The 21,500-nt window shown below is 50.2% G+C and overlaps 1 protein-coding gene across 3 annotated transcripts; it reads right to left on the minus strand.

The window, feature by feature from the left end:
* Positions 1-1,035: 1,035 nt before the first annotated feature.
* On the minus strand, positions 1,036-16,174 carry CDK2AP1 (cyclin dependent kinase 2 associated protein 1). 3 transcript variants are annotated; one of them, XM_053279437.1, is made up of 4 exons: positions 15,876-16,174; positions 6,718-6,824; positions 3,487-3,613; positions 1,036-2,907 (listed from the first exon to the last, which is right to left on the minus strand). In XM_053279437.1, exons 1-4 carry the CDS (start codon positions 15,934-15,936, stop codon positions 2,840-2,842), a joined length of 363 nt encoding a protein of 120 aa, XP_053135412.1. In that variant the 5' UTR covers positions 15,937-16,174; the 3' UTR covers positions 1,036-2,839. The 3 variants fall into 3 exon arrangements, with proteins under 3 accessions (XP_053135412.1, XP_053135413.1, XP_053135414.1); XM_053279438.1 differs by lacking the exon at positions 15,876-16,174 and adding an exon at positions 8,914-11,454; XM_053279439.1 differs by lacking the exon at positions 15,876-16,174 and adding an exon at positions 8,477-8,893.
* Positions 16,175-21,500: the final 5,326 nt, after the last annotated feature.

The raw sequence follows: 21,500 nt of genomic DNA on the forward strand, positions 1-21,500 counted from the left end.
CCCTGGCTTCTCCAAGAGAGGGCTGAGAGAGACTCCTGCCTGCAACCTTGGAGAAGCCGCTGCCAATCTGTGAAGACAATAATAGAGAGGTAGAGAGACCAATGGTCTGACTCAGTATATGGCAGCTCCCTATGACTTACATTAAATTAAATCTGTTTTTAAACGTGTTGTTCAATTAGTCAGGAATGCCTCTTGAATCGGTTTCAAAGGCTTTTGAGCAATTCGTTCAAAGGTGCCGCCTGAACCGAAGCCTCTCTCTACACAGTTTGCACAAGGGGTGAAGCTCCCGAGCACTGGTGGCTCTTCTGGTCGCCTATAACTCTGACCAGCCCCCTCTAGCGGAGCAGAGCACAGGTCATGAGTGAAGGAACCCCACAAATCCTTTCGCTGTGCAGGAAGGTCTTCGCAGGCTTCTGGACTGTGTCGGTACTCTGAGTAAACCAATGGCCAAAGTAGGGCTGGGTGGGAGTCTCTTGGCAATTGGCCTTTCTTCTGTAGCCTCGAGAGGGTTCTGGAGGTAGTGCCAGGTGCACCACCGAAATAAAGGTCAAGGTGTGCCATCAAGTCGATTTCGACTCCTGGCGCCCACAGAGGCCTGTGGTTTTCTTTGGCAGAATGCAGGAGGGCTTTGCCATTGACCTGCAGATGCTCTATCCCTGAGCTATGGCCCCTATCCCCTAAGGGAAAGGCAGACGATGCTTACATATGATCACCCATCCAAATGCAAACCAGGACAACCCTGCTTAGCAAAAGAGACAATTTATGCTCACTATCTCAAGACCAGCTCTCCTCCCATTCTAGGAGACCTCAGATTAAGGTTGGCGGCTGACACTCGTTTGCTTAGTAGAGGCAATTCCTATACTGAGCAGAGAGGTGGTCTAGATTCTAGAAGACCTCTAAGGTCCCTTCCAACTTTAAAATTCTGTGATCAATCAGTGCTGGACTTCTCATGGGATCTGGTTGCTCTATCAGTTGTTATACACTCGTAGGGTATTTGCAAATGATCAGACCTTCATTTCTGAATAATACAAACTCTAATGAAAATAAGCTTTATTACATCAAGTAATAAATACATATAAAGATGCAAATAAGTTTTAGTCACTCATTTGGAACCCCCCCCCTTTTTTTTTGGCAAAGTTACAATTTAAGTCTTGAAGAAAACCAAGCTAGTCTGGGGGGCCCCATTACAGATTTTCATAGGCTGTTTTCTGATTTTTGTATAACTCGTGCACTTCTAATGAACTCCAAAATACTAACAGTCATGCAAAAACAAGGCGGAGATCTTTAAACAGGTTGTATGGTGTGTGTTGCAAATGGTTTGATTTGGGAAATAAGGTATGACCTCAGTTAAACACAAAAGAATCCTTTAGTTGTGAGAGAACCTAAACAGTGGAGAATTAACAGCAGTTTTCAAGTTTTTATCTTCAGGGGATAGTTTCCACATCAGCTTGATTGCTGATGGAATCCCTGTGCATTTGCTGTGGGAACCTGATGCATTACAAAGGATTCTGGGCATGTCCTTGTGTGGGGTGGGGAGACGGGACACTGGAATCTAAAGGTGGACCTCTGAATTGATCCAAACAGAAGGCAACTCTGAGTTTTAAGACAATGCCTTAAAATATAATACAGGAGATACCTGTGTTTACCAAAATCTAAGGTGACAACCCACCCATCCATATTTAACAGGAAAGAACTGGGAGGGAACATCATCTTAGATTCAGGTAAATATGGTAATTTACAGTAAGTCAGCAAGCTGTTTAACATAGCGTAGCGTGTGTGTGTGTGTGTGTACGCACAGATTGCTGAAACAAGAAAGCTTGGGGTGGGGGAACCAGGAGTGTGAAAAGACTAAGAGTGCTGTTTTGGTACTGAAAATATTTGAGCTGGGCATGGACTCCAAAGCACCCTAAGTATTTTGCACTTGGCTCCGGCTAGTAGATCTCGGGCCAGAAGTAAGAAATCCAGGAGATCTTGCAGCACTGGAGTCTGCCCACCCCTGTCCCAAGTCAGCTTCCCAATCTTTGCGGTCATGCCTCTGCCTCCTTGTCGCCCCATCTGGAAAGGATACACCCCACGCTTCTCTGGAGCAGCGGCGTCTCACAGGCCAAGATCCCTTGTGCTGGCCCAACTGCCTTGCAGGAAGGTGTGTTCACCTTTTACCCACATCCTCTTTGAGAGTCACCTTGGAGACATCTCTGGCCTTCCCAGAACAGTCTGAAAACCCCTGCGTGAAGGGTACACTGTCCATTGAAAGAACGAGACAAGACAAAGGTAACTGAAGATGTGGGGTGCATTAAAAAAAAGACACCAAAAAAAACCCGAAAACCAATTCAGAGAACACCCAATGGAACTAAAGTATTGCAAACCCCTTGTCCAGTGGGAGGATCATCTTGTTCTTCTTGATTATGTCAAGGGATCCACCCAGACAAAAAGACACCAAACAAACAACCTCCATTGTACCACAACTGCTATACTCCCGGGGAGATGTTGGGTTTTCAATTTCTCCTACAGAAAGGCTACCATGCTGGATGGCAAACTGCTTTGGAAGTTTCTGAAGCTGGTTGTGATACGGCACACGGCAGTGTTGTTCAAAGGCCAGGGGGTGGGGGCAGGAAATCCAAAGAATGTCCGCTGGCACACACAAGCCCTTGGGTACATCCTAGATAGCTCTTTGAACTCCAGCCCACATTCTTGTAAAGGGCAGGGGTGCGGGAGAAGTCGAGCAGTCTCAAATGAAGGGATTTGTCCAAATGGGTCTTCAATCTCCAAAAGAATCGGTCTCGGTCTCTCTCTCCTTTTTTTTGGTAAAGAGATGGGAAAATCTTGCAACTCAACATGGCTAGGATCTTGCATTCCGCTCAGTCTCTGCCAAACATTCTCGAACCAGTCCTCTAGCGTGAATGATGCCTGCAAAAATGAAGATGACTATGCTGTCTACTTGGGTTTGCTTTAAAAAGATCTCTTGTTTATTAGCAAGTGCCTGTCTTTTATTATTATTATTAGATAAAAGGTTATACAAAAGGAAGAACAATGTTTTTCTAAACTCAAAACTCCCTCCCCAGACCCCAGGTCACTTGTACATCGTAGAATTTAAGGAGGCAAGTAATGTGTGTCCTCAGTGAATACTGTGTCAGAAAATCTAACCAACCAAGCAAAGAGCAACCAAGAGTAAATGTAATCAAGTTTGCCTGGTGGATTGACAGCATCCTTATTTATAGAAATAAAATCCAAATAAGGTTGCCATCTGGCCCTATGATCCACCCCCAGCACAGTACCTCCAGTGACTGTTGCTGGTGTCTACCTTATATATCTTTTTAGATTGTGAGCTCTTTGGGGCAGGGATCCATCTTATTTATTTATTTAATCTATCTCTCTATGTAAACCACTTTGGGAACTTTTGTTGAAAAGCAGTATATAAATATTTGTTGTTGTTGTTTTAAGTAAGAAAACCCATAAGACTTTCCCACCTTCTAATAGCATGATTACCTCGTTTTAGTCGTTCCATGGCACTTTTACTTCCAGCATATGTGGGCCTAATTTCTTTTCCTAATTCTTCTATGATTGCCAAAAGTTCTGCATACTTGCTCTGTGGTACTTGACTACTACTGGTACCCTAGAGATGGAAAAAGGCAGAAAGCAGCTGAGGCAAAAAGCAGTAACAGTGACCAACAAGCCCCAAACCCTCTTAAATTGGGTGGTGGTGGTGGTGGTGGTGGTGGTGGTGGTGGTGGTGATGATGATGATGATGATTGAACTAGCAGGTGAGACTCATCATTTACCAGGCAAAGTCATTTTGCACATTTTGCATTGATTACACTTTAAGAACAAACTAGCTGACCCCACACAGAGCATCTGTGCAGTAGTTTACTTACTTTTGAGGGTTTTGCTGACCCCGCACAGAGCATCTGTGCGGTAGTGCACTGAGCCTGTGGCATCCCCCCCTCTACCCCCCACCCACTCTCTTGCTCACTCTCTCCCCACCACCACTCGCCCGACTCTGGCTGTCCTTTCTTCCTCCTCCACCTCCCGCCCACGACTCTGCCTTTCCTCCTTTCTGGAAAGGCAGTCGAGGGGAAAGAAGGAAGAAAGGAGGAAATTATTTAAACCTTTCTCCCAGCATATTCTGGTTTTAAAAGTACATTCAGCTAAGTAGTGCATTCAGTGGCAGGCTTGTGTATACAAAATTTGGTATCTGTAGGTAATTTGGTATGACTTTATTTTGAACAAGCAAACCGATTCTTCAAAACATACAGATGTGTGCAGCACCATTTTTATTTATTTATTTATTTACATTTTATATCCTGCTCTTCCTCCAAGGAGCCCAGAGCGATGTACTACATACTTAAGTTTCTCCTCACAACAACCCTGTGAAGTAGGCTAGGCTGAGAGAGAAGTTGACTGGCCCAGAGTCACCCAGCGAGTCTCATGGCTGAATGGGGATTCGAACTCGGGTCTCCCTGGTCCTAGTCCAGCACTCTAACCATTACACCACACTGGCTCTCACTATCCATGAACGTGACACTTTACCAGGTCACAGCTCGCAGGGGCTTACAACTGAGATGTCAGACAAACCTGCTCCAAAAAGCACTATCTATGCACACACAGGGACGTACCATTAATAAGACAAAGGGAGACAAATGTCTCCTGGCCCACAGCCTCTGAGGTGGCCCCAAGGCCAGTCCTTGCCCTGTCTCCAGTCCCAGAGCCAGGAGTGTGGGCAATAGGGGGCCTTGTCACCTCAAAGGTTTCTCTCCTGCACCCCCCAGCTGAGCGGCATTCCCCCCCAAGCAGGTTCTTTGTGACTCCCAATTTCTCTTTTATCAGTCGGGAGGAGAGCGGCTGCAGGAGCAGCCATCTCTGATTGGTCCTCCTCGTCTTGAGCTCCTCCCCCTCTCGGCAACTGAATGAAGGACAGAGCTTGGCTGGGAGCTAGCTGTTCAAGTGGAAAGGAAAGTCAAACCAACAACCCTTATCTGTGTGCTTTCTTTCCTCCTGCTTCCCACATTTATGGTGTGTGTGTGTGTGATATTCTATCCCCAATTGGAAGCCTTCCTTTATTTGTGTCCCCCCCCACATGCCCTTATTTGTGCCTGAACTATTTTTAACTTTTTAAACATGATTTAAAATGATTGGGTTCTTCTCTCTAAGTCCTGATGACCCATGTGAGCTTCCCCTCGGAACTTGCAATGAGTCGTTTTCCTCTCTGTGGAAAGGAAAGAGGGGGTGATGGCTGGGAGTTTATTGGTTGTTTGTTTGATGGTGGCTGTTGAAAATAAATTCAACTGTTTTTCAACCAAACAAGTTATTAAAAACAAAAAAATGTTCCTTGCTCCCAGAATGGCTCACAATACTTGGGGAAGAGTGGAGCTAGCCTAGTATCCTGGATTATTTGCTAATTTTAAAACTGTGGCTTGCCTGGATCTCTCTTCACCTGCCTTTTCCAAATGTAAAAGAGTGTGTGTGTGTGTGTGTGTGTGTGTGTGTGTGTGTGTGTGTGTGTGTTTTTTAAATCCCGCCACGCTACAGCCCTGACACAAATTGTTAAGCCTGGAACAGAAGCTTCCCTTGGAACCCACAGAAGGGGAGGTGAACTGTTCTTGTGGTAGGAAACATGAATTGCCCTCTTGTATTTCACAAAGCTGATACTGTTGTATTATTTGGTTCTGCTGTTGTTTGCACCTTGTAACTGTAGTCTCCTGTTCTCTGTTAATCTGCTACTCTGTATCATACGTGTCCTTAATGTTCTTCTGCAGCAGAGACATGGGGCCAGGAGAAGGAGAGGAAGGCAGCAAGGGGCCCGTTTTAAAATCTCGTCTCTGGGCCCACTCCAACCTTGGTACGCCCCTGGCACAATCTCTCAAAACATTCTTATGTATTCTTTCATTTACATTGTGAAATATATAAATATATAAATATGTGGGAAGCAGGAGGAAATAGATATATAAATATATAAAGCACATGGTGCTTTATAAAGTGCACAAAGAAAAGTCCCTGCCCCAAGGACCCTACAGTCTATCACCCAGCCTTAATCTGGTTGCTTCAAAGTGTCACTTCCATTTAGGCACTGTAATCTTTCTCTTAATCTGCATGTTCTGGATACTTCACTACCGCTGTTGCATGATACTTTATATAAAATGAAAGAGGATAGGTCTCTGCCCCGAGGGGCTTACAGGACAGAGCTGCACAACTCAAATGGCCCAGTGGGCTGGAAACAACCATGACTTGGTATGGGTGGGGGGGAGCCAAGGTCAATTTTCAGTGCATTGATTATTGCAGCCAAATTAATTATAAAGAGAAGCATTAATCCAAGCAATTACTAGTTCCTTGTGGATCTTTCCCTCCCACCATTTTAAACAAGTGGCCAGAAATTAAGACCTGTCCCTGCTCAGTCAGTGGGACACAGTCCTTTTGTGTCAGCCCCACCCAAGTGCCAAGTTCTTTGAGGCGCCTGCTGCTGTGGGCTACCTGCAGGCTAGCAACAAAGTCCCGTGGGCTGGTTGCCCCGTTCAGGTTTACGTTGCCCCTCAGGGCTGCAAGAGAGGAAAGGGGGGAAGACCAAGAAGAATACTCGGATTCCAGTCACACAAATTGAGCACCCCTTGCAGTAAGACCGTTTGTGCCAAAAGGCTTTACAGAAAAGGAAGAAAGCTAGACAGCTCGTCAATATACAGCCCTCCACCACTAACAACAAGGTGGGAACCACACGGGAGTTTTTACCTGCACTCCTTGTGTGTAGCCTAAAGACGGTGGTCCGTAGTCATTGATAAGTTGCCTGTATTGCCCGGAACCGGCCATGCTTGTGGAAGGAGAGTGAATACTCCCAGCTTTGGAGAAAGAACATAAGAAGAAGAAGAATTATGACTTCGAGATGCATTCGTCAATACAAGCCAGCACATGTTTTGCAAGCCAACCACCGCGATCTTCCCTGTTCCATTAAGAGCCATTTGGAGTTGCGAGGCAAATGCAGCCTAGTCATTTATACCGCAGAGGTGAAAAGAAACACTCAGAACCCGGCCATAATGGCTTGCTCGCTATTCGACGATAGCTCTGGTGGCAGAATAAGGACATAAGAACAGCCCTGCTGGATCAGGCCCAAGAATCCTGTTTCCCACAGTGGCCCACCAGATGCCTCTGAGAAGCCCGCAGGCAAGAGGTCTGTGCATGCCTCTCCTGGTATGTGCATGCCTCTCCTGGTGTTGCTCCCCTGCAACTGGGGTTGAGAGGCATCCTGCCTCTGAGGCTGGAGGTGGCCAAGGCTGTCCTAAGGCTGTCCTATGGCCAGCAGGGTAACTGCCCCGGGCCCACCTCTTTTCACCCCCATTAAAATTAACTGGAAGGGGCCCCCACACTGGCTGATTTGCTCCAGGCCCCGCACCCTGCTAGGGCTTTCTCAGAACAGCCCTGGAGGTGGCCTATAGCCCTCGGACTAGAAGCCACTGATAGACCTGTCCTCCATCGTAGGGTGAGCTGGCATTTGCTGGGTTTATTATTCCAGCCCTTCTCCTATATGCTCACAGCACTTCAGAGCTGTTCCCTCAGGAATCCTGATAAAAACGCTGTAAGGGAGACCAGAATTACGACGATGCCCATATTGCAGATGAAGGGACTGAGGGAGAGAGAGAGAATGACTTGAATACAGTGTGCAGGAGTCTCCAATCATCTTGGGTAGTCAGATTAAGGACTAGTGAGTGTGCCCAAGACCCTGGGAGAAGATGTCATTGGAGATGCTGGTGACGTAGAGAGGGGAAAGTGGAGATGGCGGAGAAAGAGAAGAAACACAGTCAACTTAGGCAGGCTTCTACAAATCCACTCGCCAGCTCACCGAAGGTGAGTGTTCCCAGCCCTCTGGTGAGCGAGACACCCGGGACCACACAGACCTCCTCCCCAGCGGCCTGGTCTTCACTGCCCTTTTGGAGAAGGCAAGAAATGGCAGGAACCTCTTCTGAGCAGTGGGAGGGGGCTGCCACCATTTCTGACCACCTCCATCTGACCACACTTCTCGTCTCCCATTCATACGCAACCAGGGCGGACCCTGCTTAGCTAAGGGGACAAGTCATGCTTGCTCCCACCAGACCAGCAATCCTCTCCATGGCCGTCAGAAGGTGGGACTTCTAGACTTAGGAACCTAGGAAGCTGCCATATACTGAGTCAGACCACTGGTCCATCTAGCTCAGTATTGTCTTCACAGACTGGCAGTGGCTTCTCCAAGGTTGCAGGCAGGAATCTCTCTCAGCCCTATCTTGGAGATGCTGCCAGGGAGGGAACTTGGAACCTTCTGCTCTCCCCAGAGCGGCTCCATCCCCTGAGGGGAATCTCTTTCAGTGCTCACACATCAAGTCTCCCTTTCATATGCAACCAGGGCAGACCCAGCTTAGCTCAGGGGACCAGTCATGCTTGCTCCCACCAGACCAGCTCTCCTCTCCATGGCCGTCCCAAAGTGGGACTTTATTCAGCACTCCCCGGCATTTCCACCCACCTCCATCATTCGAGCGCCGCTATCCTCCCATTTCGGGTGTCTCGGGAGCCTTCGGCAGCTGGCTGTTCCTTTTCTCCCCGCCCCTCCAGATAGTTGCACAATGCTCTCAGTGCCGACCACCTCGTCGACCGCCTGCTTAGTAAGTGTGGCCCCCCACGAGCAACAGTGCACAGCACAATCCCACCGGACTGGCGGAGGCTTCGACATGGAGCCCAGCCCAGCCAGCCTACCATCACCGAGGACTCGTGGAGGCGGGCCGGCCTGGGCCAGCCAGAGGTGCCTGAGCGCATGATGTGCCACACCGGTGCCCTCTCTCCTGGGGAGCTTTCCCCGCAGCGCCCCACAGCCAGCACTAGAGGCCGCCACTGAGTCACGGCAGCACCTCCCCCCCCCCCAGACGCCAAGCCAGTGGTAACCTTGGGGGGGGGGGTTAGTACCTGCTCCTTTGCCTTCGGCCTCGAAAATGTAATAGGACATCGCAGCCGAGCTCGGAGTGCCTTATCAGCGTGGCAGCAGCAGGCAGAGAACAAAAGGAGGCGTCCGGACTTGGCCGTGGTGCCAGCCCCCTCGCGCAGTGCAGATGGCCGTGTTAGCAGCCGTGCCAGCTAAGCCCAGCTGGAGGGTGCGCGTGGGTGGAAGGAAATAAAAAACGTCGCCAATCTCCTGCTTGGAAATCACAGAAGGCTGGGAGGTCCCCAGAGGCCATCTAGTCCAGCCGGCTGCTGGGAGGAAGAACGCGCCCTAGCTGCCGTCGACGGAGCCAGGCCCTTGGGCCGTCTAGCTCAGGATTGTCTGCCCAGACTGGCAGCGGCTTCTCCAAGGGTGCAGGCAGGAGTCTCTCTCTCTCAGCCCTCTCTTGGAGATGCTGGCAGGGAGGGGACTGGGAACCTTCCGCTTGCAAGCAGGTTGATGCTCTTCCCAGAAGCACCTTCCCGGCACGTCCCCCTTGTCTCTCCCTCCACCTCCAGGCCATGCAGTTCTCGGGGGCAAAATTTAGGGCGAACATTGAGGGCCCGAGCCTTGCACTGTGGGAAACAAGGTCTTCAAGCAGCCCACTTTGCCTTGATCAGCAGCCCCCGTAAGAGGGAAAGGGGCCTTTTCAGGCCGTCTTGTGATAATGCCATGGAGAATCGGGATGAAATAAGAACATTCCTGGGAATGGTTATGGACCCCAAGATTCCCTTGGCTCTGTTTCTCTGTCCTCCGAAGTGTAGAGGAGATGTCTCTCTCTCTCCCTCCCTGCTGGGGACCATCATAGTTAAGTGGGTCATTAACCCATACAAACCTTTGTGTGTGTGTGTCTAGTCACCTGGAATGCACAATGACACACCCACAATTGTGTGGGCAGGAGCAGAAAAGCAGTCTTGGATTTCAGCCCATCGTGGCCTTTGAACTTTCCATACCGAGTGATGGTTCACAACCAGTTGAAGTTTTACCTTTAGGAAGATAGGAAGCTGCCTTCTACCGAGTCAGACCTTTGGTCTCTCTAGCTCAGTATTGCCTTCACAGACTGGCAGTGGCTTCTCCAAGGTTGCAGGCAGGAGTTTCTCTCGGGCCTATCTTGGAGATGCTGCCAAGGAGGGAACTTGAACCTTTTGCTCTTCCCAGAGCGGCTCCATCCCCAGAGGGGAATCTCTTCCAGTGCTCACACTTCTAGTCTCCCATTCACATGCAACCAGGGCAGACCCTGCTTAGCTAAGGGGACACATCATGCTGGCTACCACCAGACCAGCTCTCCTTTCCCAGCCCCACAAATCTGGGTTTAAGGCAAGAATGTGTTATCCGAAGCTGCCATATGCTGAGTCTGACCATCGGTCCATCTAGCTCAGTATGGTCTGTACCGACTGGCAGCGGCTTCTGCAAGGCTTCAGACAGGAGTGTTTCCAAGCTGTACCTGGAGCTCTCAGGGTCTGAATCTGGGACCTTAGTCCATGCAAAGCAGGGTGTGGCTCCACTGGGCTGTGGCTCCATCCCTGAAATAAAATCGAGCCAGCCTGCAATGAGAGATCCATACAGTAGGAACAGATGCAGCTGCTACCTACTGAGTCAGGCCTTGGTCCACTAGGATCAATACTACCAACACAGACTGGCAGCGGCAGCTCTGCAGGGTTTCAGACAGGTCTCTCTCAGCCCTAACTGGAGGTGCCAGGACTGCTCTCTGTCTCTCTCTTTGAAGCATGGCCCCCGGGCCTTGGAAGTGAATATGGAGACCTTCTTCAGGGGCCTCTCCCCCCTCGGTCTTTGGAAGAGAGATGGGAGCTGGCAGGGGAGAGTCTGTGGGGGCATCCTGTCCTTGGACTGCCATCCTGCCCAGCAGGTTTATCCCAAGTCCTGTCTTTGCATTTGCTCAGGTTTTAAGCGCACGAGTTCCCCGCGTTGCCCTGCCGAGGTCCTCCTTTTCTGTGCACCTGGGTTTCAAACCCACTTGAGCCACGATCGCATTTTCGGTTTTCCGTGAGCCCGCTCTGGGAGCCTTTCCCCAAGAGACTCCATGTCTGTGATAAGCGACAGGGCGGAGGAGCCCTGCCAATCTCCCCGGCAGGGCCAATCTCAGGCGAAGACGGACAAGGGCAGAACGGCCTCCTTGCCTCTTGCTGCGGGTCCTTGCTTGACTCTCCCAAAGGCCGACATGGAACAGGGGGTAGGGGGGGGATCTTTCCCCAGGTTTGGAAGCAAAGCCACCGTTCCAGATCTGAATCCAGAGAGGGACCAAGAGAAGAGCCTCGAATCCGGCCGGCCGAGAAAAGCACCTTCTCGTCCAGAAGCCGGCTTGCTAGCACACCAAAAGAGAGCGAGCGAGCGAGCGAGAGCGCATCTGCAGTCATGTCACTGCGAATCCGATATATTCAATTGCCGGGACTCCTTTGTCTAACTCCCTTGGCCTTAAGCCAGGGTGCTGGCATCAGTGCAAGCGAGAGGAACAGCTGATGTGCAAAGCAGACAGAGAAACCATTTTGGATACTGTGGCAGCTCCTTCTTTGCCCCTGTCTCCACCTAAAGAGCTCCTCTGTCTCTGGGGCGATGCACAAGGACAGCAAAAGCTCAAAGCGGGGGGGGGGTCATCTGGACACCCCCCAGATCACGGCTGCCAAAGGGCCTTCTTGGGGGCGGGAAATGCACACAGACCGATCAGATCATGATTCTCAGGCATTGTTCAAGAGCATAATAGGTTGGGGAGGCGACTTCTCCCATCGCCAGCAGCCTCGTCTCTTCGATGGGGCAGATGCCTCTCGCTCCCAGCGCGCCCAGAAACGTGGCAACAATTGCAATCCCATCCAAAATGCAGGACAAAAGGAAACATTGGAGAAAAAGAAAGCATTCCTGCACAAAATCCAGAGCTGGGGCAGAGAGAGCAAGGGGAGATCCCTGGAAACCCAAGAGATCCGGTGGCTTCTGCACACCTAGGTGTCACATTCTGTAGTGGCTTTAAGAAATTCCAAGGATCACCCCCATCCCCAGATGAGGGGGGGGAACCTGTAGTTTTTGGTAGCAGTCTGCAAATCCCAGGCATACAATCTACAAATAACTTCGGGGTTGTAGTTTGAGTGTTGCCTAGGACCCAGGTTCAAATCTTGGCTTGCCATGAAGCGGCCTGGTTGACTCGGGGCCAGTCACCATCTCCCAGCCTAGCCTACCTCACAGGGTTGTTGTGAGGATAAAAATGGGGGAACATGGGCAGCTGCCACATACTGAGTCAGACCCTTGGTCCATCTAGCTCAGTATTGTCTACACAGACTGGCAGCAGCTTCTCCAAGGTTGCAGGAAGGAATCTCTCTCAGCCTTATCATGGAGATGCTGCCAGGGAGGGGACTTGGAACCTAGACGCTCTTCCCAGTGGCTCCATCCCCGGAGGGGAATATCTTGCCATGGTCACACTTCTAGTCTCCCATTCATATGCAACCAGGGTGGACCCTGCTTAGCTAAGGGGACAAGTCAGGCTTGCTACCCCAAGACCAGCTCTCCTGCATAAGGAGAGGGGAGCCATGCACACAACCTGGATCTCCTTGGAGGAAAGGCAAGGTTATACATGTATCGATTAAAAGTAAAGAGTTGTATCAGTGTTGCTTAATAATTCTTTTTAAGGTGATCCTGGCCAGCATAGAATCAGTGAGGGAAAGTGATGCAAGCCCAGGACTCTCAACCATAAGTCCCCAGACGTTGTTGGACTACAACTCCTATCACTTCTTTGGCCATTGTGGCAGGGGTACTACATACTTGAGTTTCTCCTCACAACAACCCTGTGAAGTAGGTTAGGCTGAGAGAAGTGACTGGCTCAGAGTCACCCAGCAAGTCTCATGGCTGAATGGGGGATTTGAACTCGGGTCTCCCCGGTCCTAGTCCAGCACTCTAACCACTACACCCCGCTGGCTCCTAGAGAGGCAGTGTGCTCACACAGGGTCACCCACCCAGATGCAACCCTGCTTAGGAACGGGGAAAACCGATGCTGCCACAAATCTGGCCCTCAACCCCGTCCTTGGAAGGCCTGTTGTGTCGAGGCAACCATGTATGTTTTCAGTTTGGTGCCTTGCATTTGGAATGGCGTAAACTGCCCTAGTGCCACAGGTTTCTGGCAGCCCACTCCTATTCTAAACAGACAGACAATACACGAAGAAGCTTTTCAGGCCTTCCTCGGGACGGCAGACTGATGAAAGGCGGAAGATGTCATCATCCTCTCAGCCAATGGGAGACAGTCCTTCTCCAGGGCGGCAGCTTTTCGGGCAACTTTAAAGCCCTATAACACTTATAAGCCCTTTAACTATGATAGTGTTAAACTATAACACTAGAGCAACAATGACGTTATTTTTCCTATTGGTATTGATTAGGAACATAGGGAGCTGCCATATGCTGAGTCCAACCATTGGTCCATCTAGCTCAGGATTGTCTATTATTTATGATTATCATTATATTATTACATTTTATACCCTGCTCTTCCTCCAAGGAGCCCAGAGCAGTGTACTACATACTTGAGTTTCTCCTCACAACAACCCTGTGAAGTAGGCTAGGCGGAGAGAGAAGTGACTGGCCCAGAGTCACCCCGCAAGTATCAGGGCTGAATGGGCATTTGAACTCAGGTCTCCCCGGTCCTAGTCCAGCACTCTAACCACTACACCACGCTGGCAGTGGCTTCTCCAAGGTTGCAGGCAGGAGTTTCTCTCAGCCCTGTCTTGGAACCTAGATGCTCTTCCCAGAGCGGCTCCATCCCCTGAGGGGAATCTCTTCGAGTGCTCACACATCAAGTCTCTCACTCAAATTCAACCAGGACAGACCCTGCTTAGCTAAGGGGACACGTCATGCTTGCTGCCACAAGACCAGCTCTCCTCTCCAATTGAGGAACACAATCAACTGTGGGTTTGGGGGGGTCACCATTTTGTCAGTCAGTCTTTTTCCTGCAGACATTGATTCTCTCTCTCTCTCTCACACACACACACACACACACACACACACACCACACTCATTGAATTACGAAATTTAAGAGAAACCTCTGTCCTATGCAACATGGAAGCCCCACAGCCCGAATCTTGCTTTGGTTATGAACTCACTAAGTGGCTGTAAGCTACTCCCTTCTTAGTCCTCAGCGATGATATGGAAGCCAGACTCTTGACCCTAGGGAGCTGCCTTCTACTGAGTCAGGCCCTTGGTCCATCTAGCTCAGAACTGTCTACTCTGACTGGCAGCAGCTCCCCATGGTGTCGGGCAGGAGTCTTTCCCAGCCCTGCCCAGAGATGCTGCCAGGGAGGGAACCGTGGGACCTTCTGCAGGCCAAGCAAATGCGCTACCACTGAACTCTGGCGCTTTCCCACCTCAGAGTTGTTATACACATTACAAACACACACCGTGTTTTGAACACTCCATCGTGCCAGGGAGCTTCTAAGGGGTCGGCCCCACGGTGTGCAAGAATGGTCCAGCAGCATGTCAGAAGGGCCCCGGGAGACCTCCTCGCCTCAGCCCTGCTGAGTGCAGGATTCTGCCACAGCACCATCCCTGAGGGAGGGCCCTTCTGCCGCTGTACGGAAGCCCTCCGGGAAGGAGAGGCCGCCACGGTCTGAGGGGAACTCTTCCAGCCGAATGCATCGATTCCCGAGTCTTGGGGGCCCCAAAAACATCTTCTATTTCGCAGAAGGCTGCTTTGAAAACACTTTTGGCAGGAAAACTGTATCCTGCATTCATGATCACCAGGGGGATGTGCAGGCTCTGGAGAGGGTCCAGGAGGAGGGAAGACTCCAGGGGCCAGCGAAAAGGGGGCCCAGGTTCAGCCCTCTCCCTGGCGGCCCCTCAGAAGAGTGTGGGAGAGCATGAAGAAAATAGGGAAGGGGTGGAGCTGGGGCGGCCCTGCTTCTTTGAACCCATCTGCCTAATTAGAGCGAGGCCCCCTGAAATAACCCCAGTCAACAATGCCTCTGAGCATGTCCAGAGCTGCCCCGTGGCAGGCCCAGGAGCAGGTCCCGATTCCAGTCAAGAGTGCCTCTGGAGCACAGTCAGCTCTGCCTCACGGCTGACTCAGGAGCAGGTCCCAATTCCTACCACACGGGTGCTTCTGAGCATGTTCAGAGCGTCCCGTCCCAATGATGGGCCCAGGAGCGGGTCTGTCTGAATCCCTGTCAAGAGTGCCTCTGAGCGTGTCCAGAGTCGCGTCGCCCTCTGGGCGCTTCTGGCCGGGGCAGGTCTTTGCAGACCAGCCCCTGAAGGCAGATCAGTCCAGCCCTTCGCCATCCTCGTTCGGATTAATTGTGTCTTTCCCTCTTTCTCTCTTTTCTACGCACTTGCCACGAGTCGCCAGCAGCGGCCCTCGCTCAGGCGCAACGCGCCTCTTCCTTCCTTGATCCGAATCAATCAGCCGCTCTAGGGAGGCGATCATGGAGGGAGGGGAGGAATGACAAAAAAAGAGAGAGAGAGAGAGAGAGAAAGAGGGAGAGAAGCGTCAGGCGCCGCGATCCAGCAGCCGCTCCTTCCTCTCCCCCCAAGATCGTGGTTGGCGGGGAGCGGAGGGGGCGAGGCGGCCAGCCCAGAAGGGTCCCCCGGCCGCGAAAGGCTGGGGCGGCGCAGCCTCCAAACTTTGCACCCGCTTTCCGGGCAGAAGGGCTCCCCCAAAGTGAATCATGGCGGAGAGGATGAATCAGCTCGGCCGGATCCTGACCCCAGCCTGCCGGGGGCGAGGAGGGCGAGGAGGAGCCCCAAATCCCTTCACGCAGACCCGGAGAGGAGACCTCGCCAAGCCGGGGGAGGAGCGGAGGGCTGGCAGCCCAGGTGGCGCTTTGGGGCGCAGGGCGACCGCGGCGGCGGCGGCTCCGTCCTCCTCCTCCTCGCCGGGCTCGGGCTTTTCTCTCTCTCTCTCTTTCTTGCCCAGCCCCTGGAATGGCCAGCGAGGGGCGAGGGGAGTTTGCCCGCCGGGGAGGCTTACCTTGCTGGCTGATGGGCGCATTCAAGTTTGGCTTGTAAGACATGCTGAGCAGCAGCGACATGGGCGAGGGCGAGAGGGGCGGGCGGGCGGCTGTGCTGTGCTGGCTGCGAAAATGTCCTGAAATTCCACGAAGCGTCTCGGTGTCTTCCCGAGACTTTGGGCTTGTTTACTGCCAGCCAGCGAGCGAGCGAGACAAGCGCTCGGCAAATATGGCCGTCACATATAGATCGCGAGCCAGGGAGAGACATATATTTGCCACTCTTTCCGACGCAGTATATCATCCATACATCATTGGCGGGCGGGGGAAAGAGGACTTTCCAGGAGGAAGCAAGAGCAGGCAGGGAAAAGTTTAAGGAGCCCAGCAGCGAGACACACACTCAGGAAGGAGATGCGGCTCTTTTTTTTTTGGGTTACATTTGGATTTTCTTTTTGACGAGCCGGGGAAGCATTTCTTCTGCAGCCTGGCAAAGGGTGTGCGGGCAGCGGCTTGCAGAGTTTTGAGCCAAACTTTGGGGCGGGGAGAAGTTTCGTGGGGGCAGATTCCTCCCCCCCTCCCGCTTCTCTCTTGGGAAAAAAGGGAGCTTAAAACTCAGGCTGGGGTTTGAAAGACCCCCGTTTTAAAAACATCCTGGTTTGTCAAGAGGACATGAGGGGAGCCTGTTCACAAGGCTTTCGAGTTGGTTTGCCAAAAAATAAAGAAGTTGCTCAGCGGTTTTTATGTTTTCTTTCACTCATAATATAAAATAAAATAATCGTCACAATCAGAATGGAGAGAGTTTAAGGCATTAAAGCTTTCCCCTGGAGGCGATAAATTTTGTCTCCTGGCCCTAGTGTAACCAAGTCGATTCCTGCTCCTAAATTGATTCTTACTCCTACTGTCATCTCTGCCTTTTCCTCTGTGGTCTCCCACCTCAAGGATACATTGTAAGCCCCTTGGGGCAAGGACCTGCTCTCTTGTACGCTAAAGCAGGGGTCATCCCAACCTTGTGTTCTCAGATGTTGTTGGACTACAACTCCTATCATCCCCAGTCACAATGGCCAGAGGCTAAAGAACCTCTGCTCTGAAGCAGCAGGCACATTGATGGTGCATTATTATTATTATCAAGAGGCAGTTACCACATTTGGGACTTGATTCCCTTCAGACACAGGGTAAGTTCTCTGACCACTTACGATGGGATGGCCAAATTTTAAAAATTACATTATATTTACCACTAAAACTTACTATATACATTTAAGTCAGCCTGTAAGAATTCATCACATGTAGTAAAACAAACAAACAAACCTTGAAACATAGTAGCAGCAAACACTGCAATATTCAGCTAATATTGTAGGACCGATGAGCTGAAATTGATTGATTGGTATCCAGGCAAAAGAATCCATGGCAGCATCTTCAACAGACATAGGCACCACATACCTGCACAGAGAGATGTATTTTGACCACATTACTGTAGGTGAAGCAAATCTGGTGGACATATTTTGGAAACATATCTTACTATGAAGGGCCATTGTTCCACAGGCCTTGCTTTCAATGTCTTTTCTCTCCTGGTTCAGAAGATAACCTTCAGCTGCGCTTCCTCTGAAGATCTCAACATCTGGAGGAATACATATGGGAGAAAGCAATCTTTAGGTACTCCCTAAGATTTAACAGGTCCCACACTTACCAGTTACAGCCACCTTCAGTGGCGCAGCGGGGAAATACTTGACTAACAAGCAGAAGGTTGCCAGTTCGAATCCCTGTTGGTACGATATAGGAAGATGCTGAAAGGCATTCTCTCACACTGGGCGGGAGGAGGTAATGGTACACCCCTCCTGTATTCTACCAATGACAACCACAGGGCTCTGTGGGCACCAGGAGTCAAAATTGACTTGATGGCACACTTTACCTTTATTATGTATGTATTTAAAAATATTTATACCCTGCCCCTCAAATGCACTTCTGCTCAGGGCTCACAACAATCAGACAGACATAGGTACAATAAAAGTAATAACATTAACTTAAACTTTTTAATAAGTCAGATTAAAAACCACAATTATTCAATAATTTGAATTTTCTGGTTCAAATTAAAAATGAAAATTATAAGAAGCTAAAGAATCTACCAGACCAAAAAAAAACCAGAAAAAAAAACACACCAATAAAGGAACATTCAAAAGCCTCCTTAAAAAGGTGTGTTTTGAGATGTTTCTTAAAAACACTGAGCGAGGGAACATGGCAAAGCCCTTCAGGGAGGGTGTTCAAAAGCCAAGGGGCCACCACCGAGAAGGTCCTTTCCCCCGCAAACTGGATCTCTGTTAGTGGCAGGGTCATGAGCAGGGCCTGAGATGATGAGCGGAGGGCCCAGGCAGATTCATATGGGCAAATGCGGTCCGACAGCTACCTCTTTACCTTACACCTACTAGCTAGTTAGTTATTGCTAATTAGCAGCAAACTTAGTACAATGCAATATTTATTTTATGTCACTTTGAGAATCACACAGCCTCCCTTTTGGGGAAGATATTGTAGCTCAGTGATAGGACATCTGCTTTGCATGCAGAAGGTCCCAGGTTCAATCCCTGGCAGCATCTCCAGGTAGTCCAAGAAAAAAGTCCTTGTCTGAAATCCTAGAAAGCCACTGACCGTCAGAGCAGAGAACTGAGCTAGATATCCCATTTAATATAAGGCAGCTTTGTACATTTGGCTTGAAACAGAGCTCTTGGAGTTGCTCATAATAAAAGCGGTAAAATTATAGTAAAACAAGAGCAAGAAAAGCAGTCAACTCAAAAAGAAGTAACAGCAGCAACAGAGAAGCAAAAGGCCGACACAAACAAAGCTATTTTGCTGTGGCCAAGAGATTATGACAGGTGAACCTTTTGGGAGAGAGAGTTCCACAGACCGGGGAGCCACCACTAAAAAGGCATTTCCCACAGTCACCATCTACTGACCTCAGTAGGCAGAGGCATCCTTGAAGAATGATCTTGGATTTCAGGCAAGTTTGTGGCAGCAGTGGCAAGGTTGCTGCTGATCACTTCATCTGTGTCAGCCAAGTCAACATTATGTTCAAAGGTTGATTCCTAGACAAGGGCCACTTCTCCACAGGAACACAGGAAGCCGCCTTACACCGAGTCAGACCATTGGTCCATCTAGCTCAGTACCAGACTGGCAGCGGCTTCTCCAGGGTTACAGACAGGAGTCTCTCCCAGCCCTATCTTGGAGATGCTGCCAGGGAGGGAACTTGGAACCTTCTGCAGGCAGGCAGGCAGGCGCTCTTCTCAGATGGGGTCTCCGATTCAAGTGCAAACCAGGGTGGACCCTGCTTAGCAAGCTTGCTACCACAAGAGCAGCCCTCCTCCCTTCTGTTCCAGAGTAGCAGGTTTCCAAGACCCACCCTAAGCATAACCTGCACCTATTTTACCTCTTAGTGTTTGCTTCTCCTTGCTCTTCTTCCAGCATGTGCCAGTTAATCGTGGGTCAAAGAGCCACATCAGGACCCATTAGAGCCTCTTTACACCCTGCTTTTGCACTATATGGAGAGGAGAGCTGTTCTGGTGGTAACAAGCAGGACTTGTCCCCTTAGCTAAGCAGGGTCTGCCCTGGTTGCATATGAATGGGAGACTAGAAGTGTGAGCACTGGAAGATTATATTCCCTTCAGGGGATGGAGCCGCTCTGGGAAGAGCATCTAGGTTCCAAGTTCCCTCCCTGGAATCTCCAAGATAGGGCTGAGATGCCTGCCTGCAACCTTGGAGAAGCCGCTGCCAGTCTGTGAAGACAATACTGAGCTAGATATATGTATGTATGTATGTATATATATATATATATATATATATATATATATATATATATATATATATATGTATATGTATATGTATATGTATATGTATATGTATATGTATATAGCAGTATATGGCAGCTTCCTATCTTCCACTAGAGTGGCTCAAGGCAGCTAATATCCGTAATATATGAATACAATCTATCCAAACAGATCCATAAATAAGCAGATCAAAAACAACCGAACAGTAAAACCAAAGGTCGGGCTAACGGAGTTTCCAATAGCTGGCTGAAGTTCCTTAAGCGAAAAGGAGGGGTGTACATGCAACCGACAACTTTCCTTGGGCAGGGAGTGCCCCATCCGAGATGATGCAGCTGGGAGGCCCTTTCAACTCCTTGCCAACCGTGTGGCAGGGGTGGAGACAGGACAAATGGGGGTGCACTTGAGGACCTGATCCAATGGGCAGTTTCCGAGGGGCTGGGAAAAGACTGTCCTTTGGGCATCCTGGCCTTAAGTAGGTCAGGGCCTCTCTTTTGAAGGTTTCGAAGAGAAAAGGCTGATGGGAGGGAAAGAGACGGAGAGAAGGGGGAGGATGTGAAAGAAAGAACCCCTTATGATATAACCTCCAAAGAGACAGAGTAGTAAGAACCCGAGAGAACAAGGCCGACGGCAAGGGGAAACTCTTCTCCAGAAGGCCTGTGAAGAGCTAACCTTGCGTGCGCGCCTCTGGAACCACAAGAGGCTCTTCTTTTCTGTACAGCCATCCCTCACCCACCATGGTTTTGAGCATCCACAACTGGGAAACCGTGACCAGTCTTGACAACCACAATCCAAGTATCCACAGCTTGGCGAGATGGTGTTGTGATTTTGCCGTTTCCCCTGCAATGGGAGGGAGGGAGGGTGGGGTGAGTTTCAGAGGTTTCAATCCACTCATTCCTCTTGCTGACCTTGCCAACAACTTGCGGTTGAAAGTGACCGAGTGTTTTTTTGGGGGAGTGTAGGAGTGCCTTTGAGCTGTGGTAGGGGGTTCCGCATGCCCCAGAGGTTCAATTTGATTATTCTTGGTGAATAGAAGGGTGATTACTGGCAGTTCCCTCCCCCCCCTCCCACTTTGATTTGTCAGGTTTTTCATGACTGCAGTCCCCCTAACCCTGTTTCCCATTGATTTCAATTGCTCACCAACGGCAAGGTTTTGCTGGAGCAGAACCCTTGCGGTTGGCGAGGGACGGCTGTTTTCAAAGGCTTTCTAATTAGCCGAGTCCTACCTCTGAAGTAAGATAGCCCATCCCGGATGGCCACCAGCAAATATATCAGCCACTGTCCCAGCTCCAGATCTCTTCCTGCTTACCCCTCATCTGTGTCTCTGTGTGTGTGTGTGTATTTTACTGGGTATTTTTGGAGCCCAAAGGTAGGTGCCCGTTTACCTTTACCTCCATTCTCATCCATCAACCAATTCATGCCTCCCTACTTTGAGGACCAAAACCGATCCCTCTCCTGCAGCAATTGCATGCAAGCCTTCTCCCCACCCCCCCGTACGCATCCCTTCTGGCAAAGCTCTTGGGCCATGCTTTGGCAAAGAAATCCTTTCACACCCAAGGCTGCTCACTCTAATTAGTGGGCTAACATTTGATTTGGGGACAGACTAGCTTACCTGCAGCCACTGCACCACAACAGCTTGGGAACAGGGACACAGGCCAAGTTTCTGAATTAGAACAAGCACTCTCCCTTTTATAAGTGTAATGCTACACTGTAGTGTTGCTTCTGTGTCACTGGGGAGCTTGACCAACTATCAGCATCTCATCGCAGAAACACAAGTTCCATGAAGAGGAGAAGAGAGCTGGTCTTGTGGTAGCAAGCATGACTTGCCCCCTTAGCTAAGCA

This window comes from Hemicordylus capensis, chromosome 15 (assembly GCF_027244095.1).
Source record: "Hemicordylus capensis ecotype Gifberg chromosome 15, rHemCap1.1.pri, whole genome shotgun sequence".
Lineage (NCBI taxonomy): Eukaryota > Metazoa > Chordata > Lepidosauria > Squamata > Cordylidae > Hemicordylus > Hemicordylus capensis.